This window comes from Berghia stephanieae, chromosome 1, assembly GCF_034508935.2.
Source record: "Berghia stephanieae isolate SIO BIC M18660-M18661 chromosome 1, UCSD_Bste_1.3, whole genome shotgun sequence".
NCBI classification, from domain to species: domain Eukaryota; kingdom Metazoa; phylum Mollusca; class Gastropoda; order Nudibranchia; family Aeolidiidae; genus Berghia; species Berghia stephanieae.
In genome coordinates, this window is record NC_088360.1 from 13095186 (window position 1) to 13110554 (window position 15369).

The window sequence follows — 15369 nt, forward strand, 5'->3', positions numbered from 1 at the left end:
CTTGCATCAACACCCGACGCCCTTTCCTCACATTAACTTTATTTCCACATTTGACAAAATGTGATATTTTGTAAATTTACATATTTGTGTTTTTGTTTACTTTCTCCTGACGAAGGCCAAGGGCCGAAACGTTGTTTGTTTTGTGTTGTTCCCTTATATATGAGTCACATCTACTCACTTTATATTTTTTATCTCCATTTTACTGGCTCATTTAGGCACCTCTAGCTTTAAATGATAAAAAACAAAAAAAAAAAACAAAAAAAAAACACATCCTTAAAATCCATAAACTAAAATTGATTAAAAATACACCTTTAACAAAGCATTAAAAAAACAAAATGTGTAATTTTTAAATAAATTGTGGAAAGCAATTTAAAGATCTTATATACGCCTTATAATGATGACTTAATAACATGAGAGAAAGAATTCTACTCACCAACAAAAACAACAATGAAGAAAAGTTTCAGACACAATAAACTTGTTCTTCCCATAATTTCCCTCAATTACCATGAGGTTAAGTATGACCTATGGCTACAATGTTTGAAATTATAAATTCATAGATAGCTAGACATCACGAGGAGAGACATTAAGGACCTTGCAAGATTAGAAATATTATAACCTTAAATGGGGAGGAGATTTCCAATGACAAACTTGTTAACTACCAGCTTGTAAATAGTTGTATGATGAATTATGCTTCGGGGCACAAAATTTTCAAGACTTCATTTTTTGACTATGATTCATGACATATTGCCTTTGAGGTATAGCCCCAGGACACAAATTTAAATGGTTGGTATGATAGCAATCATTAAACGGAACTTCATTGCACCACTTTCTGTAGAGATGTTCATTGACAAAATCAGTTTCAATAGCGTTGTCATACGTTTGACATTAAATGTAATTTAAAGCATTTATCCTGTAAAACTGACTGTCTGAAGAAATTACCTTCTTAATCAACCTTTCAGATCTAAAGAGGTGAAGCTCTCTCTTAGTGCAAAGGCAAAATACATCTTCCACACCAATATCCTTCAAACATTCTGTGAATTATATAAAAAGAGAAACGCAAATTTGTTAAAGTACTTTTGGCCTATCTTTTTTTTTCTCTTTTCCTAGCATAGAATATTCTAGTACTAACGTTATCTCAATCACAAAGTTTATGTTAAATGATAAATTAGTATACTGCACAAACAAATTGTCAAAATTAAATTTGACTTATATAAGGTAACATTAAAAATGACAAACAAAACTTTAATTTAAAAAAAAAACACACACACCAAAAAACCCCAACTAATTACCACCATCACTTCAATGTCATTTGATAATCATTCTTTTTAAAAATAAAAAATAAAAAAGCGAAGAAAAATAAAGGTTTAAGAAAAAAAGAAATATAACAAGGGTTATTTAACATTTACATCCTGAAATAATTATTTTAAAAAAAACTGTTTCCCTCTTATTCACTGTGAAGATGAAAAATGAGAGAATAATATATTACTCATATCAAAGGTGAGACTCCTCCAAGTTTCCTTGTATTTGCAGCCTGAAAACAAGAATATAAATGTTATGAATTTTTTTTCCCTCGTTAAAAGGTTCAAGTGGTCTCATGGTACATCAGACATTTTACAAAGGCCAAATGACCAAGTGAAATTACCCTTCGGTGATATAAGAGGAAGATCCTCAGAAAGGATATTAATAAAAGTTTCTGCATCCTGATATATATGTCTGTACAATTATGAGGTCCCCTCAATTCACAGTCTAACCACAACTAAATAAACTTTTGAGAAGATGAGTCTCCAATGTTAATACACAGATAACAGATTAAAAAAAAAAAAAGAGTTCCAAAAACATGTTTTGTTGTAAAAGATGAATATTATTGATTCCCCTTATCTTTAACCTGTGGTGTACTCTGTTGCACTCTCCAACCCAAATCTTTGTTGACTTTTAACACACAACTTTCTTAAGTATCACTTATTCGTTTGTCCTGGGCTACATTGGTGACCCCGACGTGATCTATTCATTCTAAATCATCATGTCTATAGAAGCAGTAGCCCCTCTGCTTGGTTCGCGCAAACTAAGGCTCAGTTTGCACTGCGTGGGATCACAACAGACGAAACAAAATACTACCATGTAGTGGCAGCGCTCGATGCAGCTACAGCATCTAGATCATTAGGTGTCATCTATTCGCCACCTCCTAACTTTAAGTACAACACCATTAAATCATTTCTTACAGATGCGTACAGGTTATCAGAAGCAGAGAAAGCAGCCACTCTACTGGACATTAAAGAGCTAAGTGATAGCAAACCCTCCAAACTAATGGACAGAATGCTGGCTCTTTTAGGGAAACATAGACTGTGCTTCCTTTTCAGTCGCATCTTTTTACCACTGTTAACAGAATCTAGTCAGCCCCCAAGTATGAGAGTGTGTTCTACAGTTCAATCTGAACCATACCACGTAGCGACACTGCCATTACGAATCAACATTTGCTGGTTTCATCGTAAGTTTGGATCAAATGCCAGATGCTGCACTAATCCATGTAAGCACTTCAACAGCTTAAAAAATAAGAAACATCAGGGAAACGGAAGAGCGAGCCAGCAGTAGAAAACCCAACTGTTGGTCCGTCATGTTATTCTACTACAATCCACCCAACAAAAATATCAGAATCGAAAGTAACACAACTGTTTGTCATGGACGATATTTCCAAAAGACAATTCTTAGTGGACACAGATGCACAAGTTTCTGTGACACCAGCATCATCAGCCGAAAGAATGTCAGGAACTAACTGACCTTCCTTTCTGGCAGCAATGGATCTTCCATAAGCGACCCATGGTGCCCGATTCGTAACCCTTCGTTTTGGCAGCAGCCTCTTATGGTTCTCACACTACTATGTTACGACGATCGACCCAATCAGCAAAGTCCGGTCCGCATTCGTGCACCGTCGCGAACCCGCCGGGTAGCATCGTCACAACACACCTTTCGACTAAATGCTCTGCCGTCTCGGGTTCTTGCCCACAGCGGGTACATATTGGACAGGAAGTTAGACCCCACCGATGTAACGCACTTGCCGTTAGGCAGCTCCTCGACCGAAGCCGATTCACAGTTACCCAGTGTCTCCTCTTACTGGTATCAAAGCCTGGCAACTTCTCACCAAGCTTAGAGGAGTGTAGGTCCCCGCCCCCACGAGGGATTGAATTCGTCCAAACCGACTTCCATCTCGTATGTGCAGCTCTGTCCGTAGTCAGGGATTCTGCGTACAAGGGTTGCCGGGACTTATTTCGGCTCGAAACGGGGGCACCGTCCATTATGCGCATGAGAGGGGTATCCCCATTCCCTCTCTCTTTGATCTTACTCAGCCAGTTTCCCGTAATCGTTTCCCTCCGGACATCGGGGGGCGGATCGCTGCCATTATCGGGGCCCATTCTCTAGGGGTTGTTGCTAGTGTTCCCGACACTATGTCCATCAACTTGCGAAGTTTTACATCCACCTTCTCAACGTTTCTACTTCTACCCCACACTGGAGCGCAATACTCCGCGGTGGAATAGCATAGTGCCAAGGCGGACGTTCTCAGGAGCGCTTGGCTAGCGCCCCAAGTCGATCCCGCCAGCTTCCTCAGAAGACTATTCCGCTTCTTTAATTTCCGGGCAACCCCTTCGAGATGCACCCGATAGGTAAGGCTGCGATCCAACGTCACCCCTAAATATTTTGGATGCGGCTCATATGGGAGTGGCTGGTCCCCGACTAGAACATTCAGTTTGCGGGTGTGCCAACCACTGCATAAGTGAAATGCAGTGGCCATGGTTTTTGAAGTGTTCATCTCTGGTACCACTTGTCAAAGTAGGATTTGAGTCTGGTGACGTCCTCACTGAGTACGCTCTCGAGACGGGTCCACACTTTACTCTGAGTAATGAGTGTCCAGTCATCCGCGTATCCCAGCCTCAGGGAGGAAGTGTTCGGCATATCGCTAATGTAAACGTTAAACAGCATTGGCGCAAGTACCGACCCCTGAGGGACCCCATTCTTCAGTTTCCTTACTTTGCTTTTGACGTCTCCCAGCGCAACGTGGAATTGCCTTTCCCCTAAGATCGAAGAGAACAACTTCAAGGTCTTTTTGCACCTTATGATTTTTGAAAGTTTGAGCATCAACCCTTCGCACCAGACCGTATCGTACACCGCTGATAGGTCTATAAAGACAGCACCTGTTTGCTGTTTTCTCTCGAACCCGTGCTCAATATGCTCTGTAAGGGCAATGACCTGCTCCGTGGTGCACCTCCCTTCCCTGAAGCCCGCCTGCTCGGGTGGCAGGGCAGCGTCTAGGACCGGCCCCCATCCGTTTAATAGAACACGCTCCAACAATTTGTAAAGACAGCTCAGCAGCGATATGGTTCTGTAACTGTCGGCCTCCTTCGCCGGTCTCCCTGGCTTCAGGATGGCAACTATCTTCGCATGCTTCCACACTTGTGGAAGCTTTCCTTTTGCAAGGATGTCGGACATTGCCTCTGCCAGCCAGGCCCGGGCCCAGATGCGTCACCATATCGGGATATACACCATCTATCCCTGCTGCTTTGCCGTTCTTCACATCGCTAATGGCTGCACCCACTTCTCGGGGACTGAACGGGGCCGTCCAGTCCGACTCCTCCGCAAGTAATGAGTCCAAAATCGTACGGTACGCCTTGCGGACACCACGCTCAAAAGCCTGGTTAGGGACCCGTTTGCTACGGTTCTTAATGTTCTTGGCAATTGTGTCTGCCTCACACTCCGGTGCAGCCTTCGCGTAATTCCAGTCTGGGTCCAATTTCTTTATCAGACGCCAAGCCACCGTTGCTTCCTTCCCTCTGCCAGAGACTGAAGTAGTCTATCGGCTACGTCCTGGGACTGGGTCTGCTGGTACTCTCGGTACAGCTCTTCCGACTCTGCTGTCCAGCAAGGGGTGTAGAATTTCCGTTTGCCCGTGGAATAGAACGTTGAGCGCTCTTAACCATTAGCCTGCTAAATCTGGTTATATTCTCGGACTTGGGAGGAATGGCAGGGCAGACCTGCTCGATATAGGAACTGAATTCCACCCAGTCAGCCTTCCTGAAGTTCCATCTGCAAAGTGGGAGAGACTGCACCCTCAGTATTGTCACCCCAGCTGTGACAAGAACCGGCCTGTGCTGGCTATGCGGAAAGTCCCCGAGGACTGTTCGCTTCACCTGCAGCGGTTCACCGTACTCGCCTTTCGTAACGAGGGTGAGGTCTGGAATATACTCCTTCTTATGGCGGGTACCCCTGAAGGTACCCTTGGCTGTAGGATCATACACTGTGTAGATCATTACAGTCCATCCATGAGCGGAGTTGTCTTTCTGCCTCGTTGCAGTCTCGGTAGCCCCATTCGTGATGGTGGCTATTAAAGTCTCCCAGACAGATGGAAGGATGGCTGACCACTGGTACCGGTGGTGTAGTCCAAGTCGCTCTAGGTGGTTTGTAGATATTATGCAAACACAGTCCACCTACTTCCACGGAAATTCGGTTCACCCCATTGCTGTCCGTTACGCTCTCAATGACCCTTACCTTCGATGGCTCTTTAGCGTAAACGCTAACCCCTCCTTTGAGCCTCGAAGTGTCCTCGCGTTGGACAACCGTATAGCCTGGGATCTGGAATCGGGAATTTTGCGCGCCTGAGTAAAGGTGGGTCTCCTGTAACAGGAGGAGGTCTACGCTATGGGCGGCCAGTAGCTTTGATAAAAGCTCATTTTTTTGCCATACTCTGGTTCTCGAAATTCAGGGACAGTATGTGCGTCAGGTCGCTATCCCCGCATTTTCCAATTGGCAGGCCGAGAATCGATTGCGAGGGATGCTTGCTTTTTTCTCAAACGTGCCGACGACCCTGGCGACACGAACGCGGTATTATTTGGCTAGGCGGCAGACCGCTTGGCCATTGACTGAACTGATTTGGAACCTTCATGAACATAGTAGTGTGGAGCCCGGGATAGCGGCTGCTATTCGGGCACCGGGTTGGATCAAATTTAGTCACACACCGGGGCGAGCAGCTCATGTGGCTCGTTGGCTCGATACCCGGGATGGTCTCGTGGCGGTCAACCGGGATTTACACCTTTGCCCTCCCGTGTGGCTCAAGCCCACTCACCAGCTGCAAGGTAAAGATGCACGAGGGGGTTCATTTTGGAGAACGTATTTTCAAAGCACGCCTGATATCGGCTAATGCCAAGCGTCCCCTATTAGGAGCAGATTTTCTATGTCAACACAACCTGCTGGTTGATATTCGAGGGTGCCGACTGATCGAGGCTGAATCTTTCTCCCAAATCCATTGCTCTGTCATTTCTGTTTCAACATGCTCGGGCTCTGATCTTACTCTCATAGAACCCAACAGCAACAAGTTCCGTAAAATACTCAATGACAACCCTGAGCTCTTACAGCTTACCTCTAACACCGCCAAGGACAAGCATGGCGTTAGGCATTTCATACCGACCAAAGGTCGACTTGTCTTTGCCCGAGCACGACGAATAAACCCGCTACTGCCAAGAAGGAGTTCCTTGAAATGGAAAAGATGGGAATCGTCTGGAAGTCAAACAGTCCCTGGGTATCCCCTCTTCACATCGTTCCCAAAGCCAACAGAGGCTCACGGCCATGTGGCAATTATCGAAGACTCAACGATGCTGCAGTGCCCAACCTTTACCCTATTCCCCACATTCAGGATTTTTCAGTCCGTCTGGCCGGTAAGACTATATTCTCAAAATTGACCTCGTCTGAGGATTTTATCAGATCCCCGTGGCTCCAGAGGATATACGGCAGTGACAAGCCCCTTTCGTTTGGGAATTTTTATGCATGCCATTTTGATTTTAAAAATGCAGCATAAGAGTTTCAACGTCTTATGGGCACAGTGCTACAGGAATTAGATTGTGCATTCGTTTATCTAGACAGTTCCTCCGCCCAATCTCATATCAAAGACCTTCACGCGGTTTTCCAGCGGCTAAAGCATCACGGGCTGGCATCAAACTTGAGAAATGTTCTTTTGGAGTGACATTACTTGATTTTTTGGGCCATCAAGTTTCCGCGTCAGGTTCAGCACCAACGCCTTCTAGGATTCAAGTGATAAAGAAGTTTCCCCAGCAAAAAAATGTTAAAGCACTCCAAGAGTTCCTTGGTATTGTAAACTTTTACCACCATTTTACCCCCAACATTGTTTCAACACTGCGCCCTCTTTACCATGCTCTGAAAACATCCAAACCAGGCCAAGCTCTCAGTTGGTCTAACGAAATGAACCAATGCTTCCTTGCTGGTAAATAAGCCTTAGCAAATGCAACCATGTTGGTACATCCGTGCACAGATTCCCCAATCGCTCTCACGTGTGATGCATCAGATGTAGCCGTTGGCACCGTCCTTGAGCAGCACACACCTGGTTGCTGGGAACCACTAGCCTTTTTCAGCCGCCAACTGCGGAAACCAGAGATTACATACAGCACTTTTGACCGAGAGCTCCTTGGCATCCATTTGGCAATATGTCATTTTCGCTATATGTTAGAAGGAAGGCAGTTCACCATCTACACAGATCACAAACTTTTGGTCTTTACGATGTCAAAGGCCATAGAACTATGGTCAGCATGTCAGCAAAGTCAACTTTCTGCTATTTCGGAGTTCAGAACTGGCAATCGACACACCTCTGGAAAGAAGAATGTGGTTGACGATTGCCTCTCCTGCGCTGTCACTGCCACTAAAGCAGTCTTGTTGGGCATCGACAATACAGCTATGGCTGCAGCACAAAGTTCAAGTGCAGACATACAGGCTTACAAAAGAGCGTTCACAAACCTACAAATAACCAAGACCAAATTGAGAGACCAAGGACCCGAACTGCTTTGTGATATTTCAACTGGCCGAGCTCTGGATTTCAGATGCCCAGTGTTCGAGGCTGTTCACATCCTTTCACATCCAGGCATTAAAGCCACTGTCAAACTACATCGCAGAAAAAATCATGTGGCATGGCCTACGACATCAAATTAGCAGCTGTTTAACCCATTGCTGGCCGGGCATAATCTGAAAAAAATGTCTCTTGCAGACCATGCGAGGGGAGATAACTCTTCCAAATTGCATAGTACACTTCATTAAAAAATTCATTGCAAGAATGTGACGCAAGCTAGAAACAAAATAAAAGCTGTTTTGGAAAGAAAAATAAATGGCCTTTAATTTGATGTATTGTTTTGGACTATTGATTTATATTTTGATTTGAAAAAAAAATTTTAAGTTGAAAAATATGCAATAATATTAAAACATGAAATCCATTGTCAATGTCATCAAAATTCGCATCCAACTCAACCTCAATGTCTGATTCAGTGTCTGAATGAGCACTATCATCGTCACAATCCAATAAAAAAACATTGATCACGCCCGAGAATTGAGGAATTCAAACGCCATTCCAGCAAAAAAAAAAAAAAGGAAAAAAAAAGGACGTTACCACAACCGATTTGGTCGACAAACTTTAAAAAATCACAGCAGACAAACGAATTGAAATAAAAACGATCGGTAAATTTCTAGTTTCACTTTCACTCTTTCTCTACTTTCGTTTTCTAAATAAAAAGAAGTGGTTCTACACACGTTTTTAGTTTACGGGTTCAAAGATGCTGGGTACCTGGCGGGCGATATCGGCGATTTTAACTGTTTGAGATGTCTTTTGAGCGGGTGATTACAGGCGATTTGGGCCGCAATGGGTTAAAGGAGTGTCAGGAGTGTCAATCATCAAAAATTCAGAAACATGCTCGAGCGCCCCCTGAAACATTTACCATACCCGACAAAAGGTTTTCACATAAACAAAATTGATATTGTCAGTCCACTTCCTCTGTCCTGCGGTCACCGATACCTTCTAACCATCATTGATCGCAAAACACAGTGGTCGGAGGCAATTCCTATAGAAAATATTACTACATCCCAATGCGTTCGGACTCTCGTTGGAGGTTGGATCTCTCGTTTTGGCATCCCTGGAGACATATCATCGGACCATGGTTCACAGTTCATCTCAGCTTTGTGTACTCAAATGGCTAAAAGTCTCGGTGTCAGACTCTAGCGGACAACGGCATTTCATCCCCTTGCCAATGGAATGATTGAATGATACCATCGCAAGCTCAAGGCAGCTCTGAAGACACGACTCACAGGTCCTAACTGGGTAGAACTACCTTGGGTACTCCTTGGCATCAGAACTACTCCCAATGACGACCTGGGATATTCGTCGGCAGAGCTCGTCAATGGTGACCCAACTCTTCACCTTGGTTGGCGACTGAATTCTTGACGACATTCCGAGCCAAAGCAGTTACATACTCCTAGACCAGCCGCTCACCACAGAAGTACCTCAGGCACACATTTTCCCCCATCCCTGTTGACAGCTAAGTACGTGTAAATATGCACAGATACCGTGAGGAGTCCGTTACAAAAACCTTACACCGGCCCATACACAGTACTAGCACAGGGAGACAAAACATTCCCTGTGGACATAGGCGGTCGCACAGAACGCATCTCAGTTGACTGTCTCAAGCCGGCACAGTTAGATTTCACTAAACCGGTCCAACTACAACAACCACCACGACGAGGACACTCTCCATTGTTGCAAAGACCAGCCCCAACGACCCTAATCGAGGACACCATACACCTACAACTACAACGCAACCCAGACAGCTCACATCATGTACCGGACGACCAATACGACTACCTGAGTATTACCAATAAGCTCTGTGAGATGTCTGTGCTGGGGGGAGGTGTGTGGTGTACTCTGTTGCACTCTTCCCCCCCCCCCCCCCCCCCCCCCCCCAAATTCTTGTGTCTTGTTTGCTTCCTACTTTTTGTCACGTCAGCTCTTCCAGTTTATGTTCTCCTCTAGAAGATTAAAGGTGCTGACCTCTAACACACAACTTTCTTAAGTGTCATTTATTCATTTGTCCCTTGCTACAAACCCTTGTTTATATTTTTAGAAATGCTTTTATCGGTTGTGACAGAGTGGTCAAATTCTGTAGATGTATTATGGTAAAAGGCTTCTTGTCAATGTCGTGGGCTCAAAACACATTTTACATAGACATGTTATATATATGCATGCAATTGGTTCACCCATATTTTCTACAAAATAAACATCATTCCTTAAATCTTTTTAAATATTGTACCTCAATAAAAAGAGTTTTCATTTCCCTAAAGCAAAACACACCTGGGCAAGGGTTTAAATGTATATGATTATGATGATAAACTTGGTTTTGACAAGGACTCACATTGTGTAAAACTTGGATTATGACAGTAACAATAAATAGTTCAAGTTCAACGTCTTTATCTGCAAAAGCCGAATAGCCCATCACTGCAGATTTTATACATTTATGTGGTGACTTTCTCCATATTTGTGTTATTGAGTTGAAAGGCAAATGTTTAATAGTTGACCAAATTTGTTGTTGTTGGGAAATAGCAGGCTTGAAAGATATGCAATTTTTATTCTTCATAAAGAATACAATTTTTTTTTAAATTGAAAATTTATAAAGCAGACTTCCAGAGATTCACCATGCTAAATGCACCTCACAATGCTTTAGTAGCAGCAGTTGCATTAAAGTTTTCAAATTTGAGAAGGTGAACTATACAAACCTGGGAGGCTACATATTCCAAGCTTTTTCAGTTGCCCAGAAACAGTAAAATCAAGCCTGGAATAATGAAAAGTAAAGTTTAAGAAGTGTTCAAATACATGTCACTCAAACTTTTCTCTTCAATCAATAAATTAAATTATATATATTTAAAAAAAAGATAATAATTTTACGACAGTGCAACCTCTGGATAACAACAACCCCTGGATAATGAAATTGACCTCTGGTCCTGATGTTTTTGCTATATATTATTAAGTTATTAAATGATGATAATAGCAATTTGTCAAAAATGAGGAAAATATATCGGTCCACCGGTTAAACTCAAACAAAATCATAACATAAAATATCATAGTTTCTTATATTATATTACTACTTCTTGTGTACACCCATATTTAATGGTAGAGATATAATGTAATTTTAGGGTATAAAAAGTTTAAATGAATTGTCCTTTCCTCTAAACGATTTTAAACAGATACCTTATATTCAAGAGATTTAACGTCAACTTTTGGTCAAAAGGCCTGAAAATAGTTGTTTTTGCTTGTTTAATCTTTGTTACTGCAGCCCAGTTGTTATTCATCTTATAAATAAGACTTCAAGTATCTTTAATCAATTAAAAGTGTAAAACAGTGTAAAAACAAAGGTAAAAAGAGTAATCTCAAGTTGATCAGCCCTTGTAATACATTAATATTATCTCTCTATAATGTGATGTCATTATCCAGGGATTACACTGTATTTCAAAAATTAACATGCCCCACAGAAAAAACTATTTCTTGGCAACGTCTTCAAAAAACTCTGTGGGCTTGGGCAAGACCTGATTCACTTTGCAGCAGTAAAAACAGCAGCTCATGTCTTCAGTCTTTCTTTGAAATACACATAAAACAAATTTTCTGAACTGAAGGGAATGAAAAAATGGAATGGAAGTCTATTTTGTTCATTGTTTGAGTTTAAAATAAAAATGCAATAAATATATAATTAATTGAATGAATGAATGAATAAATAAATTGTACTGCTTTTTAAAATTGGACAAAAATTTACCAATTCACTACAAATGGGGACAAGTCCAACTCCTCAGCATCATCCTTGTCGGAAATATCTGATAGATCAAGATTTTCTTCCATTGGGTGCTCCATTTATCTCTGTCTAAAGTGAGAGCAAAAGAAATATAAACAGTTTTATGAGAAATATCATAACATTTCAGTCCATTAAAATAATACAGTCCACTCGGTTAATCACAACTATCGGTTTGCAACATTTCCCAAGAAACGGAATTAATTCTATATAAAAGTCACTGGTTAATTGCAACAAACATCGGTTAATCGCAACAATCGCCCTCAAAAAGTGGCAAATTTTAAAAATCAAGCAAACAAAATATGATTGAATTTCATCATGACAGGTTGAAGAATCGAGAGTGAGTGGGATTTAATGCTACAGTAGTGTGTAACCACTCCATTACAGACAAAAGAGGGAGAGACCTTGCAGTATGGGTTTGTAATGTCATCGGTGGCCATTAAATAGGAGGCGAGGGGGCTGGGCGTAGTCTTGACAAGTAGACAGTGACAGTTGTAAGGAGAGACTGGGCGATATCCTTTGTTTTGGGATTGACAATTGTGCATTGTGACCAAAGAGTTTGGTGAGAGCCTTACTATCTCTCATCACGGCTTATCTCTTTGACTCTTACAAATGTTGATAACAAAAGAGTGAAAGTTAATCCAATCAAAGCTGCTTTTGCTTGACAAAATCTATATCTAGGGCTTTTTTATCTCAATCAAATTCCTCAGTCTGTGTTGGACTAAGAACAATGGTTACAACAACTGGTTGGAGTTTTTCATATCTGATCTGTGTAAAATGTTGCAATAGTGGACAGGAAACTGAACTTCGGTTAATCGCAACATTTTCGCTGATCCCAAGGGGTTGCGATTATCCGGAGTGGACTGTAGTATCTGTGCGGCTATGATGTGGTCTAGCGGCATGACACTCACTTTCGGATCGGAAAGTCCTGGGTTCGTACCTTGTGCTCCGCACATAGTTAAGTCCTTGGAAAAAAAAAAAAGATGGGTTATAGACGCGAGGTCGATGTAAAAGTAAATGCTCAAACAGAGTGGACAGGGAATTCTCACGAATCATCAAGCATATTTGACTTGAGAAAGACAAAATCATAATCATAGATTTACGAAGTGGTTATTCAGAGTCGACTCTGGATAACTGTAGATGGTTATTCAGAGTCGACTCTGGATAACTGTAGATGGTTATTCAGAGTCGACTCTGGATAACCATGTGTATAGATATTTAGAGCGAGTAGCCTATCGAATTATCGAGTTGAGTTCTTGCGAGATGAGTTTCTTTCAATTTGATACCAGTTTACTACGGTTATTTTGTGACTTTGGCAATTTTAGTGCCAAATTCTTAAAACTTGGCGATTTTTCAACTTCTGTCGCTTATAAATAAGAATCTTTAATCAATTGCAAAACATATTCCATTAACAAAGCAAATTTAAATTAGCTTATAAACAATCATTTCTTAAATCGATCAGCCTAACTTATTATCTCTCTATTACCAAATGATATCTATAAACATAATATGAAGATAGAAGGGTAGCTGAGAGAGAGAGAGAGAGAGAGAGAGAGAGAGAGAGAGAGAGAGAGAGAGAGAGAGAGAGAGAGAATTAATTAATTGATTTTTATTTTTTATTGTTTTATAATTAGACACAAGTTGTAATGAATTCTATTAACAAATTCAGAACAATCAAACAAAGACAAAACAAAACTTAAAAAGGAAGAAAAAAAAAAAAAGACAAGCTTATAAACCTTATAAATAAAATCGTCAAATGAATGTATTATCATGTTACAGCTAAAAAGTACACAAATATTTACACCCATTTGCTCCATCCCCTTCCCTTTCGATCATCTTCTCATTCATGGCCACCATGTGTCTTGTGCTGCCTTTGACATTTGGCGCCAGCGTGTCTAGACTAACGTCATAATTAAAGGACTGTCACCAAAATTCATGCAACTGAGCAGAGGTGTCAAAAAATGATAGAAGGCATATTATTGTTTTTCCCCTGAACTACCACTGAGCAGAAAATGTTTGACATGACAAAAAACAACGGAACATTTATGAACAAATCCTAAAATCCCAGAAATCCGCGGAAGATTATCATCACTGGTCCCCACTATATTTTTTTAAATATTTATTTTTATTTTTTTTTGCAAAATCTCGACAATTTGCAAAAAATTGCAAATTTTGCGGCCGCAATACAAATCACCGATGCAAAAAACTGCCATGACAGAAGAGACAAGAAAATACCAAAAAGTAAAACGATTTTTTCCCGTAGGGTTAAACAGAGGTGGGAGAGAAGAAAAAAACCCAGAAAAACCGTGTGGTTGGTAACTGGAAGTTCATCACTCATAACTGTCTACAGTTATTCAGAGTCGACTCCCCGACTCTGAATAACCGTAGACAGTTATTCAGAGTCGACTCCGAATAACCGTAGACAGTTATTCAGAGTCGACTCTGAATAACCGCAGCCTAGATTTAAGTTTAATAAGTTTAAGATCAATTGGAAGTCCAGTTAGAAATTGAAAAGAAAAGAGTTATGAATGAGAATCAGCGATTTAGAGCATATGTTGTTTTGGTGTAATAGAAAACATTTACCAAAGGAATAAAAATCGGAAAAATACTTTGAATGAAAAAATATTTTGGGAACTGGCTTACATCTTGACTTCGAAAATACCCGGCAAAAGTAAACAGTAAACAAGGGGTGAGTGGTTTGTGAGGAGAAAGATCTGAAAATAAAAGATCTGAGAGTAACTTCCCTTCCCTTCTTTGAGACACGCCTACTTTTCTTTTTGCCAGTTTAACGATTTTAAGACCAAGCTCGAATAGCTCAGTGGCTTTTGTTTGAGTTTTAAGCCGTTTAATAATAAAAACGGAATTGGATTCGGTGTTTTGTCATTTTTAAAAAGTTAGCTATTTGTCAAATAAAAAATTCTACAAATTTACTCCAAACTGACATGACAAGAAATTTTTGTGTACTTACTAGATACTCAATACACGTTGCGAGAAATCATTAAAACCGATGTGCACTTTTATTATATATGCGCCTCGATCAAAACCCTTTCTCGTGATATTAGAATACGTTAAGATTATTTTTTCTACTTTTGAGTAAAAATAAATTAATTAATTAATAAATTTTAAAAAATAAAAAAATTGACGTTTTTCGCAAAATTGACCTGTCATTCATATAAAAAACTTACCCTATTACTAGTCAGGGTTGCCAGTTTGGCATTTTAAATGCCAGATTCCAAAAATCTGGCATTTTTGAAAACCGTTTGGCATTAGAAAAAATCATTTGGCATTTGGCATTTTCATTTGGCATTTTCTTTTTTTGTATATTATACTTCAAATGACACCTTTTCTTAATTATTTCTAAACGCGTAAAAACAAATCTCTTCACATCGCAAAACTTTGCTATTAAAACTGTGATGGATATTGTTTCTAATTTTTTTCTCTATAACTTCTTTGGACTCTGCACTTGAACCAGATTCAACAAAAAACATCATAAGAAACACGAAACAGTAAGTTTTCTTAATTGTCAATAATTATTTAACTGTTTACGTATTTACCTTTCATGTTAATGTATTTCTTTTTCATTCTTAAAATCCAACCGTGGTGTAGTGGTTTAGCACTTCACTTAGTAGTCAGTAGGTAAAAAATTACCCCAACAGGAAATTTAGTATAATTAAAAAAAAAAAAAAGAAAAAGAAAAGAAAACACGCAAGCCACCAGGATA

The 15369-nt window shown here is 40.5% G+C and overlaps 1 protein-coding gene across 6 annotated transcripts in view; it reads right to left on the reverse strand.

Annotated features, from left to right (window-relative positions):
• Positions 1-15369, reverse strand: part of LOC144968277 (cyclin-dependent kinase inhibitor 3-like) — a 29673-nt gene that overhangs the window by 14151 nt on the left and 153 nt on the right. Inside the window, exons 1-5 of one of the 6 annotated variants that reach the window (XM_078906481.1) lie at positions 14292-14415; positions 11616-11720; positions 10585-10640; positions 1487-1531; positions 940-1031 (exon numbers count right to left, since the gene is read on the reverse strand). In XM_078906481.1, the coding sequence (XP_078762607.1) occupies positions 940-1031; positions 1487-1531; positions 10585-10640; positions 11616-11710 (288 nt within the window). In that variant the 5' untranslated portion in view covers positions 11711-11720; positions 14292-14415. Of the gene's footprint in view, positions 1-939; positions 1032-1486; positions 1532-10584; positions 10641-11615; positions 11721-13883; positions 13903-13953; positions 13972-14231; positions 14416-15369 lie in introns of those variants that run through there. The other 5 variants (XM_078906488.1, XM_078906496.1, XM_078906521.1 and 2 more) reach the window with 5 other exon arrangements.